The 21,106-nt window shown below is 26.3% G+C and overlaps 1 protein-coding gene across 4 annotated transcripts in view; it reads right to left on the reverse strand.

The window, feature by feature from the left end:
- The window catches only part of LOC107454515 (serine/threonine-protein kinase Genghis Khan), a 66,825-nt gene that overhangs the window by 17,053 nt on the left and 28,666 nt on the right, over positions 1-21,106 (reverse strand). Inside the window, exons 11-32 of one of the 4 annotated variants that reach the window (XM_071179832.2) lie at positions 20,392-20,471; positions 20,170-20,306; positions 18,720-18,833; positions 18,486-18,643; positions 18,231-18,337; positions 16,327-16,462; positions 15,981-16,153; positions 15,757-15,898; positions 15,423-15,466; positions 14,690-14,795; positions 14,073-14,197; positions 12,217-12,325; positions 11,259-11,407; positions 8,862-8,968; positions 7,254-7,283; positions 5,038-5,207; positions 3,875-3,937; positions 3,178-3,283; positions 2,297-2,368; positions 1,557-1,621; positions 1,335-1,474; positions 1,092-1,173 (exon numbers count right to left, since the gene is read on the reverse strand). In XM_071179832.2, coding sequence (XP_071035933.1) covers positions 1,092-1,173; positions 1,335-1,474; positions 1,557-1,621; positions 2,297-2,368; positions 3,178-3,283; positions 3,875-3,937; positions 5,038-5,207; positions 7,254-7,283; positions 8,862-8,968; positions 11,259-11,407; positions 12,217-12,325; positions 14,073-14,197; positions 14,690-14,795; positions 15,423-15,466; positions 15,757-15,898; positions 15,981-16,153; positions 16,327-16,462; positions 18,231-18,337; positions 18,486-18,643; positions 18,720-18,833; positions 20,170-20,306; positions 20,392-20,471 — 2,415 coding nt within the window. Of the gene's footprint in view, positions 1-1,091; positions 1,174-1,334; positions 1,475-1,556; positions 1,622-2,296; positions 2,369-3,177; positions 3,284-3,874; positions 3,938-5,028; positions 5,208-7,253; positions 7,284-8,861; positions 8,969-11,258; positions 11,408-12,216; positions 12,326-14,072; positions 14,198-14,689; positions 14,796-15,422; positions 15,467-15,756; positions 15,899-15,980; positions 16,154-16,326; positions 16,463-18,230; positions 18,338-18,485; positions 18,644-18,719; positions 18,834-20,169; positions 20,307-20,391; positions 20,472-21,106 lie in introns of all 4 variants that reach the window. The other 3 variants (XM_043043241.3, XM_043043315.3, XM_043043272.3) reach the window with 3 other exon arrangements.

Genomic DNA, 21,106 nt, shown 5'->3' on the forward strand with positions numbered 1-21,106 from the left:
CTGATTTAGTTACTTGTGGAAAGTAACTACAGTTTATAAAAAAGATATATAAAATAGCAAAGATAAAAGACAGTTGTAAATAATTATTAATTAACATAATGTTTAAAAAAAACTAGAAAATTAATGAACACCCATTGCACAGCTTTTCAAACAATAACTAGTGTTAACATACTTCACAAATGTACTAACAAATAGAATTATGCAATTTAAAGTTATATTAACTTTATATTTGGCTTCAATTTAATTTGTTATATGTATATATACTGTACTCTCTCTCTCTCTCTTTGCATGCATGTATATATGTAAAGATGTATTACAGGATATAAAACAAGTACATTATCTACATTATTTATTTGTGTACCTCAAGAAAATAAAAAATTTCGAAGGAATATCAAATGGAATATCCTATTGCAAAAGACTTTTCATACTGAACAACTAACTAATACCTATAACCAATAATTAATCTTTACAGATTTATAACTAAAATGTTTAGGAAAAATAATTAAATTCTATATTTTGCTGTGTAAGTTAGATATTAAAGTTAATTTATTTGAAATTGAAATTGTAGTAAAAAAAAAAAATAGAATCATAAAATTACATTCTCGATTTTAGTGAAGTTCAAAGCAATTTTTTCTTAAATGGCATCATACAGTCAATGAAAAAAAATTTTTAAACATTTATAAAATGACAACTTTAATTTATTATAATAAACTAAGTCAAATGCTTTTAACTCAACCATGTGATTGTTAGGAAAAAACATAAGAAATACGTAGTTTATTAAATAATATAAGGCTTATTCAATAACCACTAACTTTATTAGACACATATTCGGACTTAAAAATTAATATTTGGGCAATAAAAACTATTAAAATTTAACAAATCATTTTAGTGTGATGGGAGTATACACCCTAAAATAAATACAGTCTTACCATCCTCAGTAATGATACATTAATTTTTGGAATCATTTTATTTTTCTTCTAGCTTAAACATTACTTTGTAACACTAATAGTGCATACTTTTTTCATGTATTAGTATATATTAGCAATATGTTTAGCAAAATAATAAACTATAAATTAAATGGCTTTACTTACTCGAAATATACAAGGTATATCCTTTTTATTCGCATGAATAACATCAGAATCCAAAACAGAGCTAACCGAAAATTCTTCATCTCTATAACAAATTTAAGATGGGAAAATAAATAACATCTTAGATTTAATTTATATTATTAACATTGAGAATCATTATATTAACTATTAAATAAAACCCTATTATTTTACAAAAGCATCTTAATTTAAATAGAGAATCCATATAGCTAATTACATAAAACATACCTCATATCTAACACTTGAGAGATCCAAGTGTTTGGTTGAGTGCTTTTATCTTGTGCTAAATCGTAAAGAAATAATTTAAAATCACAGACTACAACGAACTGTCGCATCCAACCTTTTTTAACACCGCCTGGTTTAGGAACCTATGAGAAAGAAAAAAATTTTCATGTATAAAGGAATAACTATTCTTTAATATTTCATATTAGTAGAGAGATATTGAATAACCTTAACATAGCCTTCATATGCTGTACCAATGCCACGAGTAGGATCAATACCAACTGGTCTCTTAACTGGAAGGGAAAAAAATACGGATAAATATTTTGTTAGTAATTAATTTCAAAAATTTTAATTTAGAACAAATTAACAAGAAAAAAAAAGATTTAAAGAAAATCAATAAAATATACTCAAATATTGCTCTTTCCTTTCAATATTTGAAATTTCATTTAAAAAACCTGAGAATTTATTTACAAACAAGAAACATGTTTATAAGGTAATAATATACTGTAACAACTAAAAAATCTCTGCTAGAGTCAGGTTATGCTTGAATTATTTTTATTTTTCGATATTTAATAATAAAATCAAAACACCCTGTAATGATTTGGTTACAAGTATTAAAATACAATTGAATCAACTTAATTTTAAAACTCAGATAATCCAGAAGACCACATAATATAACTTGCTTAAATATTTATTATTATTTTTTACCTTGCATATATTCTTTAGTAATCAGTAATAGAACATGATACACCTATAGAAACTCTGTTCACTATATAAGTTGAAACATTACTTAAACCTGTTCATAAAATATAATCAGCATTTATAAATTTCCTAACTCTACAAGGAATTTTAAAAATAATATTTTAGAAACAAAGAAAAATGTTATTTCATATAAGAAAAAAAATTATGCTAACCTAGAAAATCATTAGTAGACAAAAATAAATACAAAAGAATGAAACGAAAATTACTTTGGTCAGATGGAACAGGGCAAACAGCTGGAACTTTTTCTTGGCAAGTAACATGGCAAGCAAAACCACAAACTATAAAAAATTAAGCGTGTCATATTAGCAAATTTTATTACAAAAACATTTTAATAGATACATACTTTTTCAAACAAAATAATTAACTTAAATTATTGCTTTATCAAATAATAAAACAATATAATAGAGATTTTTTAAAATCATATTATTACTCTGTCTTATTAAATGAAACAGACTATAACTTTGAAAAAATAACTTCTATTTGTCTTTATTGCTTTGCTTAAAATAAATTTTTTTTAATTAGAATAAGTTATTAGATTAAAAACACAAATTTAGAGATTAAGAAATTTAGAAATTAAAAGATGATTATATCTGATTTTAAAGAATAATAAGAAATTCAGACAAAATATTTCATTTCTGCTGAATAAAAATGTAAAAAATTACATTTTATTTCAAATAATTATGCAATAAAATTTTCTGAAATATTCGATAGAAAGTTTAAATTTTATTACCTGAAAAGTTTAATACATAGTACATTTAAAAATATATATATATATATATATATATATATATATATATATATATATATATATATATATATATATATATATATAAATGTAATTTCATTTCTTGGTCTAAAACTTTTAACGCACAAATGCAATTATTCTCCATGTTACTATAAAAACTTATTAGCTTGATCAAAAGTTTATTTTTCCGAATAAAACTTTGTCAACGAACTGAAAATTAGGAAGAATAGACAGTTAAACTAATTGGATTATTCACACTTATAAAATAAAGTATAAATCAACAAAAATACAAATGGTTAAGTATTTAAGAACATAAAAACTAAAAACAAATTAGCACCTTACCTTCACAAACTACACCTTGCCTACAGAGACCAATCATTAATGAGGTACAATGATTGCATTTGATAGGAGCTGGGAATGTTCTTATCAAAAATTGATGAGCCTTAGGCTGCAAAAAAAAAAAATAATAATAATAAATAAATAAATAATAAAAAAATTCATGAAACATAGTTTCAAATACTATGAGTATAACTCTTTTTCAAAAAAAATGCTTATAAAACATTTAGAAAATTACTAAAGATTTGCATAAAATAAATCATTTTTCTATAATTTAGGATAATTAATTAAAATAACAGACATCTTTCAAGGATAATGTATGTATGCTTAAAAAAAGATATAACATTGAGCTGATAGAGTCCATGAACGTTAAGTGACTGTCTGTTAAATGCTAATCACTCATTGGTTAAAATTACAAAAATTCTCAAGATTAAAAAATTTTAAATTAATCTTGGGTGTCTCTCAGGTCTTCTAATTTCTCTCAGGTCCAGTAAATAAAAAATTAAATGAGCATGCTTAAACTTTAAAAACAAAAACCAATTTTTCTACAAAAATTGGTATGCAAAATTTGGTGAAAAATGTTGTTCTATTTATGCTGTTCAATCTCACTCTGTCTTAAAGTTTTTCAAAAAGTCAGAAATCCATTAAAAGATTAAAGACTTTCAGCCCTGCAACTAATTTTTTAGAAGAACAATGTTATTACCTTTGGAGTTAATAAATTGATCACTGGCCTTGAATCTATCACAGGTGAAAAGGTAAAATTGTCCTAAAATATAAAATTATCATATAATATTCATTCCAACAACAAAACAAAAAACTTTAAATTCATCCAGTCATTTTAATATAATTCCACTAAGGTAATCAACAGATTCAAACAAGTGAACATTGCAGTAAAATAATTTCTACAATAGAATAGTAAGATCATCTTTTTTAAAGATTTAACAACTAAAGTTCAACTTCAAGATAAAATGCTGATATCGGCTAAATATTGCATAAAATGCATAAATAATAAAAATGCTATAAATTATTTTATAATTTAACCTTATCTATCTCAATATAGTACAATATTTTTAAAGTTAATAATAAAATACAAATACAACAATCATAAATTTTGTATTTGTGTTGTTAGAAAAAAAAAAAATTTACTTTTTTCCATAAACTAATAATATTTTCAAATTCTATATATATTCTGACATTTTACCAATACAAAACCTTCTGTTAAATACTTTTACAGACTTATTTTGTTCTACAAACAGTGAAATGAACTATGTTTAACTTAAAGTATACAAAAATTTCACAAAACACACTTCTCAACTATGAAGTAGTGCAATAATTTATTTATTGGTAAATCAATTTAAATACATTTAATATGATATTAATATATGACAATTTAGTTAACGATTTCAAAATGAAAAATATTAATGTTAATTTTGAATTTAAAATGTTAGAATAGTTGCATTGTTTTTTTTTCAATAAAAATAAATAAAAAATACTTTCAAAAAAAGAACATTTGAAACTAGGTGAGTTCTTGCATAAAAATAATCATTTTGCATTAAAAATAAAAAGTTAAAAAAAAGAAAAGCGTACGCAACTTGCAAAACTGAAATAACCTAGACATATTTTTAAGATTATAGGCAATTAAAAAAATTAGAATAAAATGCATCAACAAACTAAAAGGCTCAAAAAAAATTTTATATTAAAAATAAACAGTTAAAGTCAATTAAGTTAATAGCAAGTTTCAATTTTATTTCTTTTTTGAGCTTTAGGATTAAAAATTAAGAACTTTTACAATTAAACTTTAACATTTTAAAAACAAACCAAGCAAACCCTAAAAAGTTAAAAAACAATACTACATACCACACTTACTTCTGATGCTGTTGATTTACTACTTCCACCAGAAGCTGGTTGATTATCTTCTACATCAGCTTCATCTCCTGCCCCAGCAGATTCTCCACTATCACTATGTGTTAACCTTTGAGAAGTATCTTTTAAAAATTGGTCAAGAAATGACATCCTTGAAGAAGGTCGATCAAGAACTAAGAAAAAATCGGACCCAACATTATATTAGTATTGGAAAGAAAGAAATTTTTCAAAATTAATCATAGAATGTAATTTTAATTTACAAAGAAACTAGTAGGTCAAGATTAACAAGAATTACCATCAATTAGAAGTTTTTCACTTTCTCCTACGAGAAGCATGACAAGATAAAATAAAGGAAAATTAGTCAAATTATTATTAAATTTGTACTACAAAGTTATGCAGAATAATATAAACAAATTAATTAAGAACATTAGGGAAAATTCACCAAGCTGCAGGACATATTAAAAAAAGCTTATTTTTCTTACAAGTGGGAATATTACATTAACTTCCTTTTATATGAAACAGTTATCTACACACACATAATACGCCAAAGAAAAAAAAACACAATACAGAAGATAAAAAAAAATGCAAAATAATAGCACAATTTAAATCTGCATCCACTTGCTACAGTTATTAAATCAAAGCTACAGTAATAGCACATTTCAATTTCAGGAATGCATCAATTTAGTGAGTTAGCTAAATGCAGTACAACAAAAAACATCAATTTCAACTCTTTTGAAGACTTAAATTTTTGATTTACCCTATGTTACTTTGGAATCAACCAATTCTCCTTTTTTGTTTAGGGAGGTTTTTTTTCCTTCTTAATTTTCTTTTTTTACTGGCATAGAATTTATTATTTGGCATTGTACTTTTTGTTAAGATTGACACATTTGCTTCTGCAAATAAACTAACCTATTTTCAGAAATTAGTTTTTTAAAAATGTATAATAAATAAGAAAAGTCCCTTTTTCTTTCTTTTTTTTTTAAAAAATAATGACAAAAACATTGAAATGAACTGAAATAAAATTTAATACATTAAACCAATTTCATACATAAAAAAAAACTGGAACACATAAAATGAAAATCTAAGACGATTGAAATAAATTTTTGTGTTATTTTTGACCTGGCAAAATAACCAAACCAAACAGAGAAAAAAAATCAAAAAAAAAATTTTTTTTAAAAATAATCTATATTATATAAAACGCTAATATATACGTATGTATGTATGTATCAATAAAACCGATGATATTTCTTTTCTCGCGCTGGCAACAGTTTTCATTTTTAATTGATTGGATTCGGCGCGCAAGAGCACGTAGTGAGCAACCAGATAACAATAACCAGAGTGAGCATTATCAGGTTGTTCAATTCAGATTCATGCACTAAAAACATGACAATATTTAATTTAAACTCAATTAGGAATTAATTAATTAATTGAAGTGAGAATGCTTTAAAAAGCCGCTGTTGAATTGATACTTTTCTACTGGGAGCTACCTAAACGTCTAAAAAACGTTTAAGTGTTTGTATTGAATGCATTGAATTTTTTTATATTCCGCGTTTATTTATGCATTGAATTTTCACGCTTTAAAATGCAGAATATTAGTGAAGCAATATTTGATAATTTATTTTGCTAATATGTTTCTTATTTAGCTAATGTTTTGATTTTTTCACCATGTACAATCTAAATAGCTAATATACTTATTTAAAAGCCAATAAGAACATCGGTAGAATTCATCTACATAAGTACAATACTATGTCTTTGATGATAAAATACTATGTCTTTGATGATAATATATTATGTCTTTGTGCTAGAACATCGTGTTCATTGGCGAGCGAGCGAAGCGAGCCATGGTTCACGGCGTGAACCACATAGGATTGCGTAGCAATTCTCGGGGGTTGGCGAGCGTTAGCGAGCAGGGGGCGGAGCCTCCTAGTAATATTATAATGCTCAAGGATTAAGTTGTTTGCTCTCCTAAAAAAAATTCTTTCTCAATACGTTATTTAATGAGTAGTACTACATAGCAATGAAACTTTTGCACAATTTTACTCAGATCTTAATGTGTTAGTTTAAGAGAGAATTTTTATTTTGGGTTAAAAATAAATAACGTAAAACAGCAATAATTGAATTATATTATCACAAGAAAAATGCAATAAACACAAGACAAATAATTAATAGCTCTAAGGAGAGAGATATCAAGCCACAAAGTTAATAAATGAGTTAATTACCATTTTGACAATGTAGCTCCACATCTGCAGCTGTGTTAATAAGAAATGAAGAGTGAAAATTTAGTACCATAAAGCAGGAAGAGTTACACACAGAAAATATTAGAAAATTAAAAGAGTAATGTTATACCATCACCTTAAATAACGCATGTTAAAGTATTAATATTTAGTGTTAGAAAGGAGGAAGATTTTTTAGAAAAATAAATGATTTTAAAAGTACAAAGAATGTGAAAACTTAAATGATGAAGAATAGATACTAAATTTCTTCATAACTGTACTAATAATTTAAAATATTGTTTCTGTTATATTAAATGCAGGGTCAAAGAAATTAAAACAAGACCAATAACCACTTTACATTTAGAGTTTTTATCATCGAATGCCTGCAAATAATATAACACAGTACTTTTTTGCAAGATATAAACAACAAACCACAATGCAATCAATACAAAAGATTATTTCATTTCATAGACTGATTAAACAAAAGATGGAATTTAAAGATCATAGTACTATTTTTAAATAAGTAAAGAAATATAATTAATTCAAATAATTCTATATTTAAAAAACAAGATTATTCTTTTTCAAATTATATTCCAAATGAAATCTTTGCAGATCAAAGTACTTTCAACATCCTAAAAATTATATAACTGACATTCATGCATACAAAAACTGACAGTCAGCATACAAAAAAGCTTTCACAGTGTTTTCACTACAGCGCGAGAATCTCGCATATTTTTTTTCTTTTCTCGCATTAAAAAATTATTAACGCGAGAAGTTCGCGCACTCTATTAATCAATTTTAAAATGCACAAATCACTCGAATTTTGGAAAAAATTTCGTCTTCCGCAAATTTGAATAAAATCCGCCATTTTGAAAAAGACATGAAAACAGCTACGACAAGTGTTGAGGAACAAAAAATGAGTCCTTTATAATAAGTTGTTTAAAGTTAGCTCCATTTTTAGCTGTAAATGAATTACCGAACTCCCTCACCGACAATTTACAGCAATTTGTAAAAGTTGAAGTCAGTGAAAACTATGCTGGAAGACCTAACAAGAAGCATGAACATTGTTATAGCATAGTGAAGTTCGTTGAAGTTATTCTCTACATACTGGCAGATGTAGAGGATAGGAAAATACGTGCACAATGCTACAAATTTAATTAGTGATTCCGAATAGTTCAGCATCTGTCATTTAGCACCCAAAACCGAATTAAAACAAAATATCGTAACAGATTTGACTGATGAGCATTTGAGCAACCTAATGAGAATAGCTGATGAAAAAGTAGATATAAAACATTTTCCATATGATGATGCAATAAAAATATTCAATGGTTTAGAAATTAGAAGATGCTAAAAATGTATTATAATTAAAGAAATATTTTTTCCCAAGTCTATTCGTGTTTTTTTTTAATTTTTAGAAATCTCACCCTGTTTCTGAGAAAGAGCGAGAAATTCCCTCCCATTTTTTTTCTGTAATGAAAACACTGTTTCATTATTAAAAATTATGAAAATAGTTCAGATCCATGATAAATTTATTCAATACAATAAATTAACTTTTATTTTACAACATTTAAAACATAAAAATGATACAAGTTCAACATTAATTTGAACACTTACAGCTATCTCCAGATTCCATTCTCTGTTGCAAATCTTTAATTTGGTTTTCTTTCTTCATATGCTCCCTCTTGTAGAACTCAATACGTTGTAAGCAATCTTTATGAATTCTAAAAAAAAGATACAATATTTTACTTTTGTTTTAAAATATTATTAAGTAAAATGTATCCGGCCCTTAAAAAAAGGAAAAACGAAAACTAAATCTTTCACATTTGATATCATTTCAACAAAAAAAAATAATGGCAAATAATTATTTACTCCTATTATGAGTATAACCCAGTAATATTTTGAAAGTAACATATAAAAAATCAAATTACAAATCAAAAGAAATCCTCATCTCAACATTATTTAAGGCACTATGGAAACAGAATTATTTCATCTAACAATTTCAAACCCATCGTCTCAAGATGTTTAAAGTATAGGATTAAAAACAAGACTTACTACACAAATAAAAAAGGAAACAGAAATTGTTATCATCTAAAGATAGTAGCCAGCAATTCCGCTTATATGCCATGTTAAATATGCCGTAAATCGTAAGGGAGAGGCAAGTAAAAAAGTTAAGACAAGTCACCTAGACAAATATATATATATATAGTGAAAGAAAATGCAATTTAATATAAAACACCTAATCGAAAATTCACTGACAGCAGCACACAATCAACTGAAGAGCAAACAAAAAATAAATAAATAAAACCTGGTGTGCTATACATATATGTGCATATATATATGCAGTCGACACACAATATAACCCCCGTGGTCTAAAAAGATATGGATGTTATAACGTAAGGTTGCTATAATTTGGATATGAAAAAATAAAGCAAATATTTATGCAGAAATACTAGAATTATTTTGATAAAAACCACTACCAATCTAATCAATCCTCTTTCAAAATTTTTGAAGTCTGTAATCAGCATATAGCATTATGCTGGTTGTGGGCAGCCATTTTTACTAAATAACGTCCAGCGAACTGAAAAGTTAAATTAAAAATAAATCAAGAAAAAGCAAATCCCACGGTTTCATCACCGAAATAACAACTAATACAACATTTCACGAAAGGAGTGAAGATAGCTTTCAGACAAGAAAAATATGACTGATGAATCTATTGAAATCTTTAAATGATGAGTGCATAGAATTGTCAGTGTCAACAGACAAATAATATTATGTGAAATAACTGCAAGCATCAATGTGGGACGTGAAATGAACATGTCCATTGGGACAAGCAATATAGGACAGGCAGCAGAAGACAGACTTGAGTGCCTTTACTAACAGCACAAAATCACATCCAGCTCCTCACCTGGGTTTGGGACTACATTGTTTGGACTATAGACAACAGGAAAACTGTAGCTTGATCAGATGAGTCACGATTTCAGCTGATCAGAGCTGATTGTGAGTTTGAGTGCAGGACAGACCCCTTTTGAAGCCATGCACTCAAGTTCTTAACAAGGCACTCTGCAATTTAGTGATGGCACCATAATGGGGTGGTATGCTTTTTCATAGCTTAGTCCTATGGTTTGATTAATGACTGGAAATTGTTATTTCCAGCTACTTGGAGAGAGACCACCTGCAGCCATCCATAAACTTCATGTAACCAAACAACTGTGAAATTTTTATGGATGACAATGCACCATGTTACCCAGCACATTAATTGTTCCACTAGTTTGAAGAATATTCTGGACAATTCCAGTAAATGATTTGGATACCTAGATCACTCAACATTTATAGGATATAATCAAGAGGTCAGTTCTTGCACAAAATCCTGCAATTGCAACAGTTTTGCGATTATAGACGTCAATTGTGGCTGCATGGCTGAATATTCCCTCAAGAGACTTCCAACTACTTGTTGAGTCTATGCCACATCAAGTTGCTACCCTTCGTAGAGCTAGAGGATGTCTAACATGGCATTAAGAGGTATTCCATGATTTTTATCACCTCAGAGTGCATATTAATCTATAGAACACAAGCAGATTTATGTAAAAAAAAATAAGTGAAATCTAAGAAAAAGAGTTTCTTTTCTTCAACAATAATGGAGAAAAAAAAAACAATTCTGTAGTGAATCGAAAAAAAAATTTTGTTTCTTATATGTTCAATTATTATAACTGAATCAATTACTAATGGCATTTTTTTTCTAAACATTTATTTTCTATACATTTCTTCAAAATAGGAATCTATATTATTTTATATAGAGATCTGCTTTTAGTAAAAAAGAACTTAGAACTTCAGAAATCCCAGGTCCTTGGAGCCTGTAGTTATTAAGCCCAGCAAAATAACAGAGGGTGTAAGTTTATTTATTTGAAACAGTAAACTTACTATTGAATTTATTACATATTGCTTGCGTTACTACGAAATACCTATACTGACACTAAATCAAGTTTTAAGCAATGTAGAAAAATAGTTAAATACTTTTGTTCAGCAACCAGCTCAGCACGAACTCTACTCAATTCTAAACTAATAGCTTGTTTTGCTTGAATTTCACTTTGAAGGCTAGACTGCAGATTCAGCAATTCCATTTTATCGAGTTTTTGGGATCTCCTGTTTTTCCAATTCTTCTCCTTTAAAAATGAAGATAGAAAACATATAAAATGATACTTAAAAAACATAAAATATAATTTAAAAAATGCTTAAACAACAAGTATAAAATTCATAAGCTATTTTGAAGTGTAAAGTTTCCATAACTATGTGCTGCGGTACCCTCTAAAGTATTAAAAATATGAAAATTCACTATTTCAATTACCATTTTGGTGTTTTTTTCCCTTTTTTTCAAGAATGTGCTTTGTTAAATGTTTTTTAGATGACACATAGAGTAAGCCAATATTAGGTCAAAATACTGCTGAACAAAGATGCAGAAAATATACTGATAAACAATCCAATATATTAATTTTTGTTAGCATGATCAATGCAAATTAAAACATGATTAGCAAAGACTAAAAGGAAAAAGACATGAAAGTTAAATGTGGTATAGAGTGTATATCGATAAAAGAAAGCATTTTAAATTTTGTCTACAATTATATTAGCCTTAAACCTAAGTAATGTAAAATTAACATTCCAATAGAACCTTTTAGGGAAAAACCCCAGAGGTGAAAGTGAAATTGATGAATTATATAATTAATTAATAAACATCCTCAACCTGTGATAATTACATTTCAAAAGTTATTTTAAAATGAAATTATCAAAGCAGTTTTCAAAACAATATATAGTGCATACGAAATTACTATAATTTGTGTAAAATGTTTAAGAAAATATTACTACTGCTCATCAAAAAATATATATATAAATAATGAAAACTAAAGCATTAATATATTCATTATTTATTAAAAAAAACTATATATAAAAATATTTTTAAAAAAGGGAAAAGACATACAACTGTTGAGGTAGGTGGAACTCCAGTCATTTTCAAAGCATCCAATTCTTCAGTCATTTTGGAGGCTAAAGCTTGAAGATAACCTCTTGCATCTTTTTCATCACTCACCCTAAAATCAATTTCCAAATTAAATTTAGATACAGGAATATTTGGAACACACAATTGATAAAAAAAAAAAAGTAAGCAACTATCCGTGTTTGATTTTTTCTAACCTATTTCCTTTTCTGAAAACTAAATAAAGTGGAATATTAATGTGAAAACTATTGTAAACAGCTAGTTTATATTTAAAAATTGTTATAGATTATACTTAAAAATTGTTAAGAAAGCCTATGATCAGACAAGGGTATATAGGGCAGAACACACTCAGTCTTAAAGTCAATAGGGACCAGCCTAAGGGATCTTCCAATTTATGACTAAAGACACTACAATTCTAAATATATTACTGTTATTAAATGATAATTTTTAAGAAGATAAATATTTAGCTCTTGGAATATGAACAATATAATTTTCAAAGATTTAGCAGTGAAGTTTTAGGGCCTTAGAATACTAGAGAAAAGATAACCTATAAAATCAATACATCCTTAAAATTAAAAAAAATAAATATATAAAACAAATTATGAATATTTTGTTGGGAATAAAGTTCACACACATCTACGTACAGAATTAATTTAAAGTACGGATAAAAATTTTCATAAATATATATCTTTTTTTTCAGTAATGAAACCTGATACAGGTTTTATTTGAATCGAAAAGTTAACCATTGACAAACGCCACAAACTTGTTACCACATACAAGGCTCACGAATTTTAAATTTTGAATATGTTATGATAATCATGATTTTTCATTTCGAGTATTTTATTTTTTCAATATTTTCCACCTGTATTTATTTTTATTTTAAATCATGATAGCTAAAAATAAAAAAATAAATAAATCTTGACTTAACATTACATACTCAAACTTATGCAAGACTTAAAAGTTAAGTAAGTGCAATGTTGAGATAATGCAATATAAGGGATTTAACCGATATAAAAAGTTCTTAAGCTCATATATATGGATATACAATTTATTTTACATTTTCTCCTATCATATTTTCGTAACATAAAAAAGTTTTTCTCTCAGAAACAATACTTTAAGTTAGTTTCTGAAAAAATTTACGAGATAATTTATTCAAGATTTATTCAAGTATTTTAAAACAGGCAACACAATGAAAACTATTAAAGAATACCATAAAGCTACAAATTTAAAGATTCCAGCACATCATCTGTGTTAGATTCAATAACGTTAGCAGTGTTGTCATACAAATCCCACTCTGCAATGGATTCTACTTCATCCTCGTCTGCCGAGTCTTCATCCCCATCGAAAGAATTCAAATTTCCACATTTTTTAAAGAGATTTTACAATAACATTTGAATCCACACATTGCAAACCTTCAAGTGATGTCACATGTAAGTTAAACCTGATAAACAGGTCACCCCACAGCATTTGTTTATGTTGTTGCTTCTTTATTTGAGAACAAATATATCATCTCCAGAGCAAAAAATGTGAAATATTTTTAACTTGAGAAAATTTCGTGCATATAATAAATTACTTTATTTTTTAATTTTAGAAAATTTTCTATTTGGTTCTTTCAGCAGTCAACTTATTCACAGAACATGTCTGAAATTTGCTATCTCATTATCAAAAATAAGGGGTCGACTTTTATACAGGGATATACAGTACTCGCTTTTCTTTTCTCAAAGTTTTAATTTGAAAATAAATTAAAAACAATATTTTCAAAATATTAGATACGAAACATAAACAATTACTAAATACAACAACATAAACAATTTTTAAATGTATGTAATATCAATATTTACCATTGAATGATTTCACTAATTTGAGCCTCCCATTGATTAATGGAATCTTTTTTGTCTTTGATCAGGTAGAAGTCATTCTCCAATCTCTTCTTTTCTTCTTCAACTTTCTGCAATGTCTTGATATACTAAAGGTGAAAAATATAATTATAGTGCAAGGTGTATGAAACAATTCTTCATAAATTAGGTACCAATTAAGTTTAGAAAAGTTTTTGAAAAAAATTTGAAAATAACTATTAAGAAATGTTATGAATAAAAACATATGTTAAAACTACCGCACATTAATAATGAAAGCGGACTAACTTCAGCAAAGTTCTTTAAATAAATAATGTAAAATGACACTAAGTGACAAAATATTGTAGGAAAGGATATTGAATTTAAAAAGAAATTCTTATAACTTTATTGTCAACAGTGAAATGCAAATTGTTAATATTTAATTTCAAAAGACTAATTAAAATAATTAAAGAAAATAAGAATTAAAAATATTTTAAGAGATTATAAATTACTAAATAATCTTAATATTATAAAAAGATAAAAGGTATATAAAATTTCAAATTGAATTTATATTTATATAAATATCTGCTCCAACATTTGCTAGCTCAAAAAATAAATGTGCATACTTTTTCTACATCTGATGTCATTTTTTTAAGCTCATCTTGCAACATCGATTTTTCTCTTGCATGACTCTGCTTAAGTTCTCGCAAAAGATCTTGATGCTCCGATTCCCTAAAGAAAAAATTTAATTAATATGAATCACACATATATAACCAACCAACATTAGAAATATATGTGCGTTAAATCATCTGAATAAGTATAAATGCAGAAAATTAATGTTAAAACATTAAATAAAAGCTATGCTTAATAAAAATTATGATTCAGAAATTTGATTAAATAGAGTTTGAAAGAAATTAATTGAAATGTGAAATTTCATTACTGTTATAGTAAAAATTCTGAAAATTAGATTATTATTGCTAAAGCTCAAAATCTTACATAAGAAGAGGGGGTTTGCAGTTAGCTAATTTTTGTTTATAAGGGAGGAGTTTAAAAACAACAAAAATATGCTCACATAAGATTTGGATGATCCCCACAGAAAATATTTCAAAATTTTGACTTCAAATCAAATGTAAAAACTATACAATATTATCTTCCAATTTTGATAATAAGAATTCTAATAATTAAACATTAACCATGGAACAATATACATGAAATAGTAGTGAAGTGCAAAATCAATAAAGCACATTTTTTCTGAGTGCCATATAAGTAAGAATTATGCGTTAAAGAAAAAAATCAAAGAAACGTCTTAGTTGTATATTTAGTAATTAAAAAAAGATATTTAAAAGAAATTTAATGTACCTTTCTGATCGAGCTTGTTCAAATTTATCTTTAAAGAAGGCAACCTAAAATAAATATGTGAAATAAATTTTTGAATGAGGATAAAACAATAACTAAAATTTCAAATATATATCCACTCATAGCAATGGAAATTAATATAGATTCACTTTCATGATTATTGATGTTACAACATTTAGATTTTTTAGATTGCTGTAAGATTTAAATTTATCAGAATAGAGTATAGAAGAATAAATCCACAGCACAGCTCCCTAAGCAGAAGGAGTTGAATTTCAACAATCATGAAAATAACATAAAAATTCAATTCAAGATATAAAATTTCATTCAGGATAATTACTTCTTTCTCTGCTTTTAATTTAGATGCTTCAGTTTCTTGTAGTTGATCATGTAAAGCTGCTATTTCAGCACAGTGCCTCATTTGTAATTGAGAGAGTGAATCTTTGTGTTGCAAATTCAAATTTTCAAGCTCCATTTTCAAACTATGTGATAAAAAAAATACACCATGAAAGAAATCTTAATTCAAAATTTAAATTTGAAACAGGAAACTAAAAATTGACTTACCGACTAAGTTCTTGACTATTATCAGTTTGTTCAGGAGAAAAAGCTCTACCGACATGCCTTCGTTTCAGTGTTTCAACTTCAGATTCCAGGCGACGAATTGTTTCTTCAAGCCTTTCTCGCAATCTTTGTTCTTTTGCTATATCTGATTTGCTATCCTCTAGTCGGATTTCCAGCTGAAGGGAGAAAAGCACTTTTGTAGTGTAATAAAATAAATATTTTTAATTTATTTAGTACAGATAATTTTAAAAACACTTCTTACAATAAAAACTTATATAAACATAGAATAAAAATAATATTAAGAATAAAGGGAAAATTTTTATAGTTAAAAACAAAATACATAGTATACCTCTCTTCTCAATTTATCTGCTTTTCTCATATCTTGGCGGAAAGTATCAATTTTTTGCATTGCATTTTCCAACTCTTCTTCTTTATCTCGTAACTGCCTCGATAATTTTTGTTTTTGAGCTCGTACTTCAGAAAGTCTAAAAAATACAAAACCTTTAATAAACAAAAACAAACAAAAAAAAAGAAACATATTACATATAGTCAAACCTCAATACAATGGCCTCGGCTGCCCCAAGGGAAATGGATCTTAAAATGTAAGGTTGCTATATTGTACGAAAATAAGGAAAACATTAACTCATAATTCAAAAATTTGATTTATCCTAATATTTTTGATTCATTTAAAAAGTTTCTAATATAGGGCAAAATATAAAGAAAAAAAGTTTTACAGGCACAGATTAGTGTATGCTGGCATTACATTTTGAAAACCCACCTTAAATTTCTTTGAAAGGTGGAAGAATCTTATATTCTCTAATGTATTTCAATAGCCAACTAGGATTTGACGCTTTTAAAATGCCAAAAAGATTTGGCTTTTGAATTAATTTGGCTATTATTGGCACCCATAAGCTAAACTCTACTATGTTGTCAACTACATAAATCTTTTGGAATCTTTTTTCTGTAATAATAGCCATTGTTAAAATTGTTCAATAATAATAGTCTGCAATAATAACTTGGTAAAAATAGCTACTGCCATTTGATTAATCACACATTAGATTATTCATATCCATATAACATGTAATGCCCAGCCCAATTTAGTTTTAGTTATTAGGTATGATGATTTCTCTTGATACATCTCTTCGCTTTAAATGATTTATCTTGAAATAGTATGAACCATTTGATTCTTATGTCAATTGTTGAACACTTATGGTCTGAAACTAATTTTTGAATTTTTCAATCTTTCAAAATTGTGTTTTGCAGCCTTCCTTATCATAAATTGTGGTTCGTAATTTTTACAAGGTTTAAAACTCAGTAAATACTGCATTTTAAGCAATTCATTTAAATTGATAATTGTGATAATTGATAATAAATTGATAACTTTTAAATTCTTAAAATTTATTTATATATGTGAACTTTTTTAACTGTGTAAATGAAATTTAAAAGTAGTCCAAAGAATTCATAAGTAGCCAAAGGATTCATAAATGTCATAACCTTCTAACATGGCATAATTTGTTAAAATTCTGCATTTACTTACTTGAGTCTTAATTTTTGAAACAAGTTAATACCAATTTTTTTCTGTTTCATTTATTTCTTTTTTCAACTATCACATTTCTTTTACTTTGAATATTCTCTTTTCTGTTAATTACACTTACAATAAATTAATTGAAAAAAATCTGCATTATTTTAAAATTTACAGAATTCCATGATTGCCTAAAACCTTTGTGGCACATTGCATGCTTATACAGTGAAAGTATGCTTTAGAGCCTAATTTTGTAACTTAATTGAAAGTAAAAGTAAGCATCAATGAATCAGCAAATATGAAGTCAAATCTTTGAACTATTAACATTGGCAGCCATTATGTGGAAATCAAATTTTCTTCACAGCTCATTGTACCATAAAAAAAATCCTGTTAAAGCAGATTGCAACACATACATCTTAACAAGAAGTTATGAGTCTTGATTTTGCAATGGCATAAACTCTCTTTGCTTATTACACGAAATCCATTTTATAGCTTTTGGCTTATAATTATTTTGGTCAACGATTTTTTATTATCGCAACATGTTTTAATTAAAAAAAGCATTAAGAATTCAAGAATATTCAAACAAAATAAGATATTAAAGTATGTTTTAAGAAAACAAATGAATTTGATAAAAAATATGGAAAGCAGACTTTAAAATTTTATAACCAAAACAAAATATAAAAAATGTAGCAAATCTTACAAAAAAATAATTTTTTGACTAATCATCATACTTATCACTAATCTCTGTATATTCAGTCATAGCAGATTTCTTTTGTATTTGAGCATCCTTCAACTCCTTTGATTGCAGTTTAAGCTTTTCTTGAGATTCAATTGCTTCCTGAAAAATAAATGAATTCTTACACAAATAAATTAAGAGAAAAAAACAATCAAATTTTCATTTATTTATTTTGGTTTACAAATTATTTAATAATTCTGGAAACAAAGTAACTCAAAAGAAACAAACGAAGGAGTCAATTTATTCTTACTTTATGTAAATCATCTTTTTCTGCTTTGAGTAATTTTATAGTTTTTTCTAAATCTTTTATAACAGAAGATTTTTCATCTTGAATAGATTCTAAATCTTGTTTAGCTGTTAAGATTTTACGATGATCATTGCGATGCTTCTGCAATTCCCTTTCCAATTCTGGAGAAGATAATATTATTAATTTATATATCAAAGCTTGCTAATTAATAATAAGTTATAAGCAGCAACTATATACCTAAGGATTTTTTTCGAAGAGTGTTCACTTCATCTTGTAGCTTTCTTACGTCATTTTCAGAATTCTTGATAACATTATCATCACTAGATGTATTATTTTGATAATTTGACATTTCTAGAAAAAATTAATCAATACAGTAAAGGACATAAATTATAACTTATGAAGAAATTTTGATTCTACAAAACGTTAGAATAAATATAAAAAACTTTTTTTATTGAAATGATATATGATTTTTACGGAAAGCCTGTTTAAAACCCTCAAATTAATAATTATTCCCTTTTATGAAGAAGAGTTACTGTAACAATATTAACTACAAAAATAAAATTTTCCAAAATTTCCACTTATACATAAAAACTTTAAAACTAACACAATGTTGAAATATTTTCCTTCCTAATGTTGGGAAGGAAAATATTTCCACACTTAAACAAACACATAATTCACTTGCAAAACAAAGTGCAAAATCTATTTAAAAAAAGAAAGAAAAAAAAAGAGGAAGGGAAATTTTTAAGAAAAGTTTTTTTTTTTTACTGTGATTGAGAAAAGATTTTATTAAAAAAAAATACTTAAATTAAAATATTAAGTAAGATTTCCATAATTGAAAATAAAAAAATTTCAACTTGAGCCTGAATTTAATTTAAATGAATTTTATTGGGAAAGAGCCATAATCTTATATAAATGAAAGAAATGAGAATTTTATGTACTTGAACTACTTAAAAATAAATAAAGTTTATAAAACATATTTACTTAGAAACTAAATTATAAGTTAAAAGTAAACTTTTAGAACTTGTTTCTACAATCTCCTGTTTAATTTTAACTACTGTCAAAGTTATTCTGAACTTCAGGAAAATTTGATGGCTGTTAATGGCCAGGTTAATATGTGTTTCAGAAGAAAAAATTTAGTTTCAAATTTTTAATTTAGGTGAATTAAAACTTACAACAATAGTTAACATTTCCTACGACTTAATGAAGAAATGGCTACCAATTTGTAAAAACCTTTTATAGTCGCCTTTGAGAGTTAATGTTTCAAATTTATAAAATTTGAAATCAAACGAGTTGATATGTTTCAGATTTATAATATTAGAATTCAATCATTATCTTTTCTATTGAACTTATTTTAAGAAAATAAATTTTGAAACGGGCTCAAAAGATTTAAAAAAAAGCAATCTTAGTTTGTTTAAAAAAATTTTATTCCATTTAATTGAAAGAATTCTACTTCCTTAACCTATACCATAATCGATTCCTTTTTTTCGCTAAACAAGTCTTTACTTTAATAGAAAAGAATAGTAAACATGCACATACAGTGCCATTAGAGAAATTATATTTGCAGCCACATCATTATTCTCCGAACGAATTAACAATCATAATAATTTTGTCATAAATCGCTCATTTGTGTATTTCTAGTTTGATGTTAGAATAAAATCAAACCAAATATTATAAAGAAGAAAAATACCTCTAATTTTTTTAGCAAGGTCACTTTTTTCTTTCTCTAAAATTTCTACTTTCTCTTCTAAGCAGGAATTCGGAACACCATCCATAATATCACAGACCTCATTAATCATTTTAAAAAATCCAGTGTCAGATATTTTACTATAAAAATTAACGAAAATAGAAATTAGCATAAAAACATATAAATGATATACATGCCTAAAAAATGTACTAAAAATTTTCTTACCTTCCACTGGTAAAAGTAAAACCAATGAATGGTAGATGCACACCAGAAAACACTGGATTTGCAACTGGTGGTGATGATTCCTAAAATTTAAAAAAAAAAAAAAAACGATTCATGAATAGCTTTCAATATAACCATAAAAATTTCTTACTAATATAAATTGCTTAAAAAAATTTTTATTAATTAATTATACAGCTTTTATACCAAATTTCACTGTCTAGTTAAATATTACTATCTAAATCTTAGTAACTAGGGGAATAACTGCAGATTGTCATTACTGAACAATAATATACATTAACTAGAAGGCTTCACCCCTTGCTCTCTCCCCCCTTCAACTCTTGTAATTATTCCTCATTCATCACTATTTTTTGTTTTAAAACATACATATATTGCAGTTTTATGAATTATAGCATCGAGCATGTGCAATTAACATTTTGTGAATATGTTCATTGTAATGAAATAGGCGATTACCTAGATCAAAAAAATAATCAAGTGTACTTGAAAAAAATTAACCTAATAAATACAGATTATGTGGAAATAGATGAGAACTAATTTTACTTGCTGCCAAGACTTATAACAATTAAAGTAAAGAACAGTTTTTAAAGCACTTTAATAATAAGTTGGGTTTTTCTCTTTTTTAATTTCAATGTAAATGTTAAAATTTATATCTGGCAGCACATTAATAATATTTCTATCTTTTTTTTCTCTTTTTTTTGCT

Source organism: Parasteatoda tepidariorum, chromosome 3 (genome assembly GCF_982258835.1).
Source record: "Parasteatoda tepidariorum strain Cologne lab strain chromosome 3, Ptep-v5.0, whole genome shotgun sequence".
NCBI classification, from domain to species: Eukaryota; Metazoa; Arthropoda; class Arachnida; order Araneae; family Theridiidae; genus Parasteatoda; species Parasteatoda tepidariorum.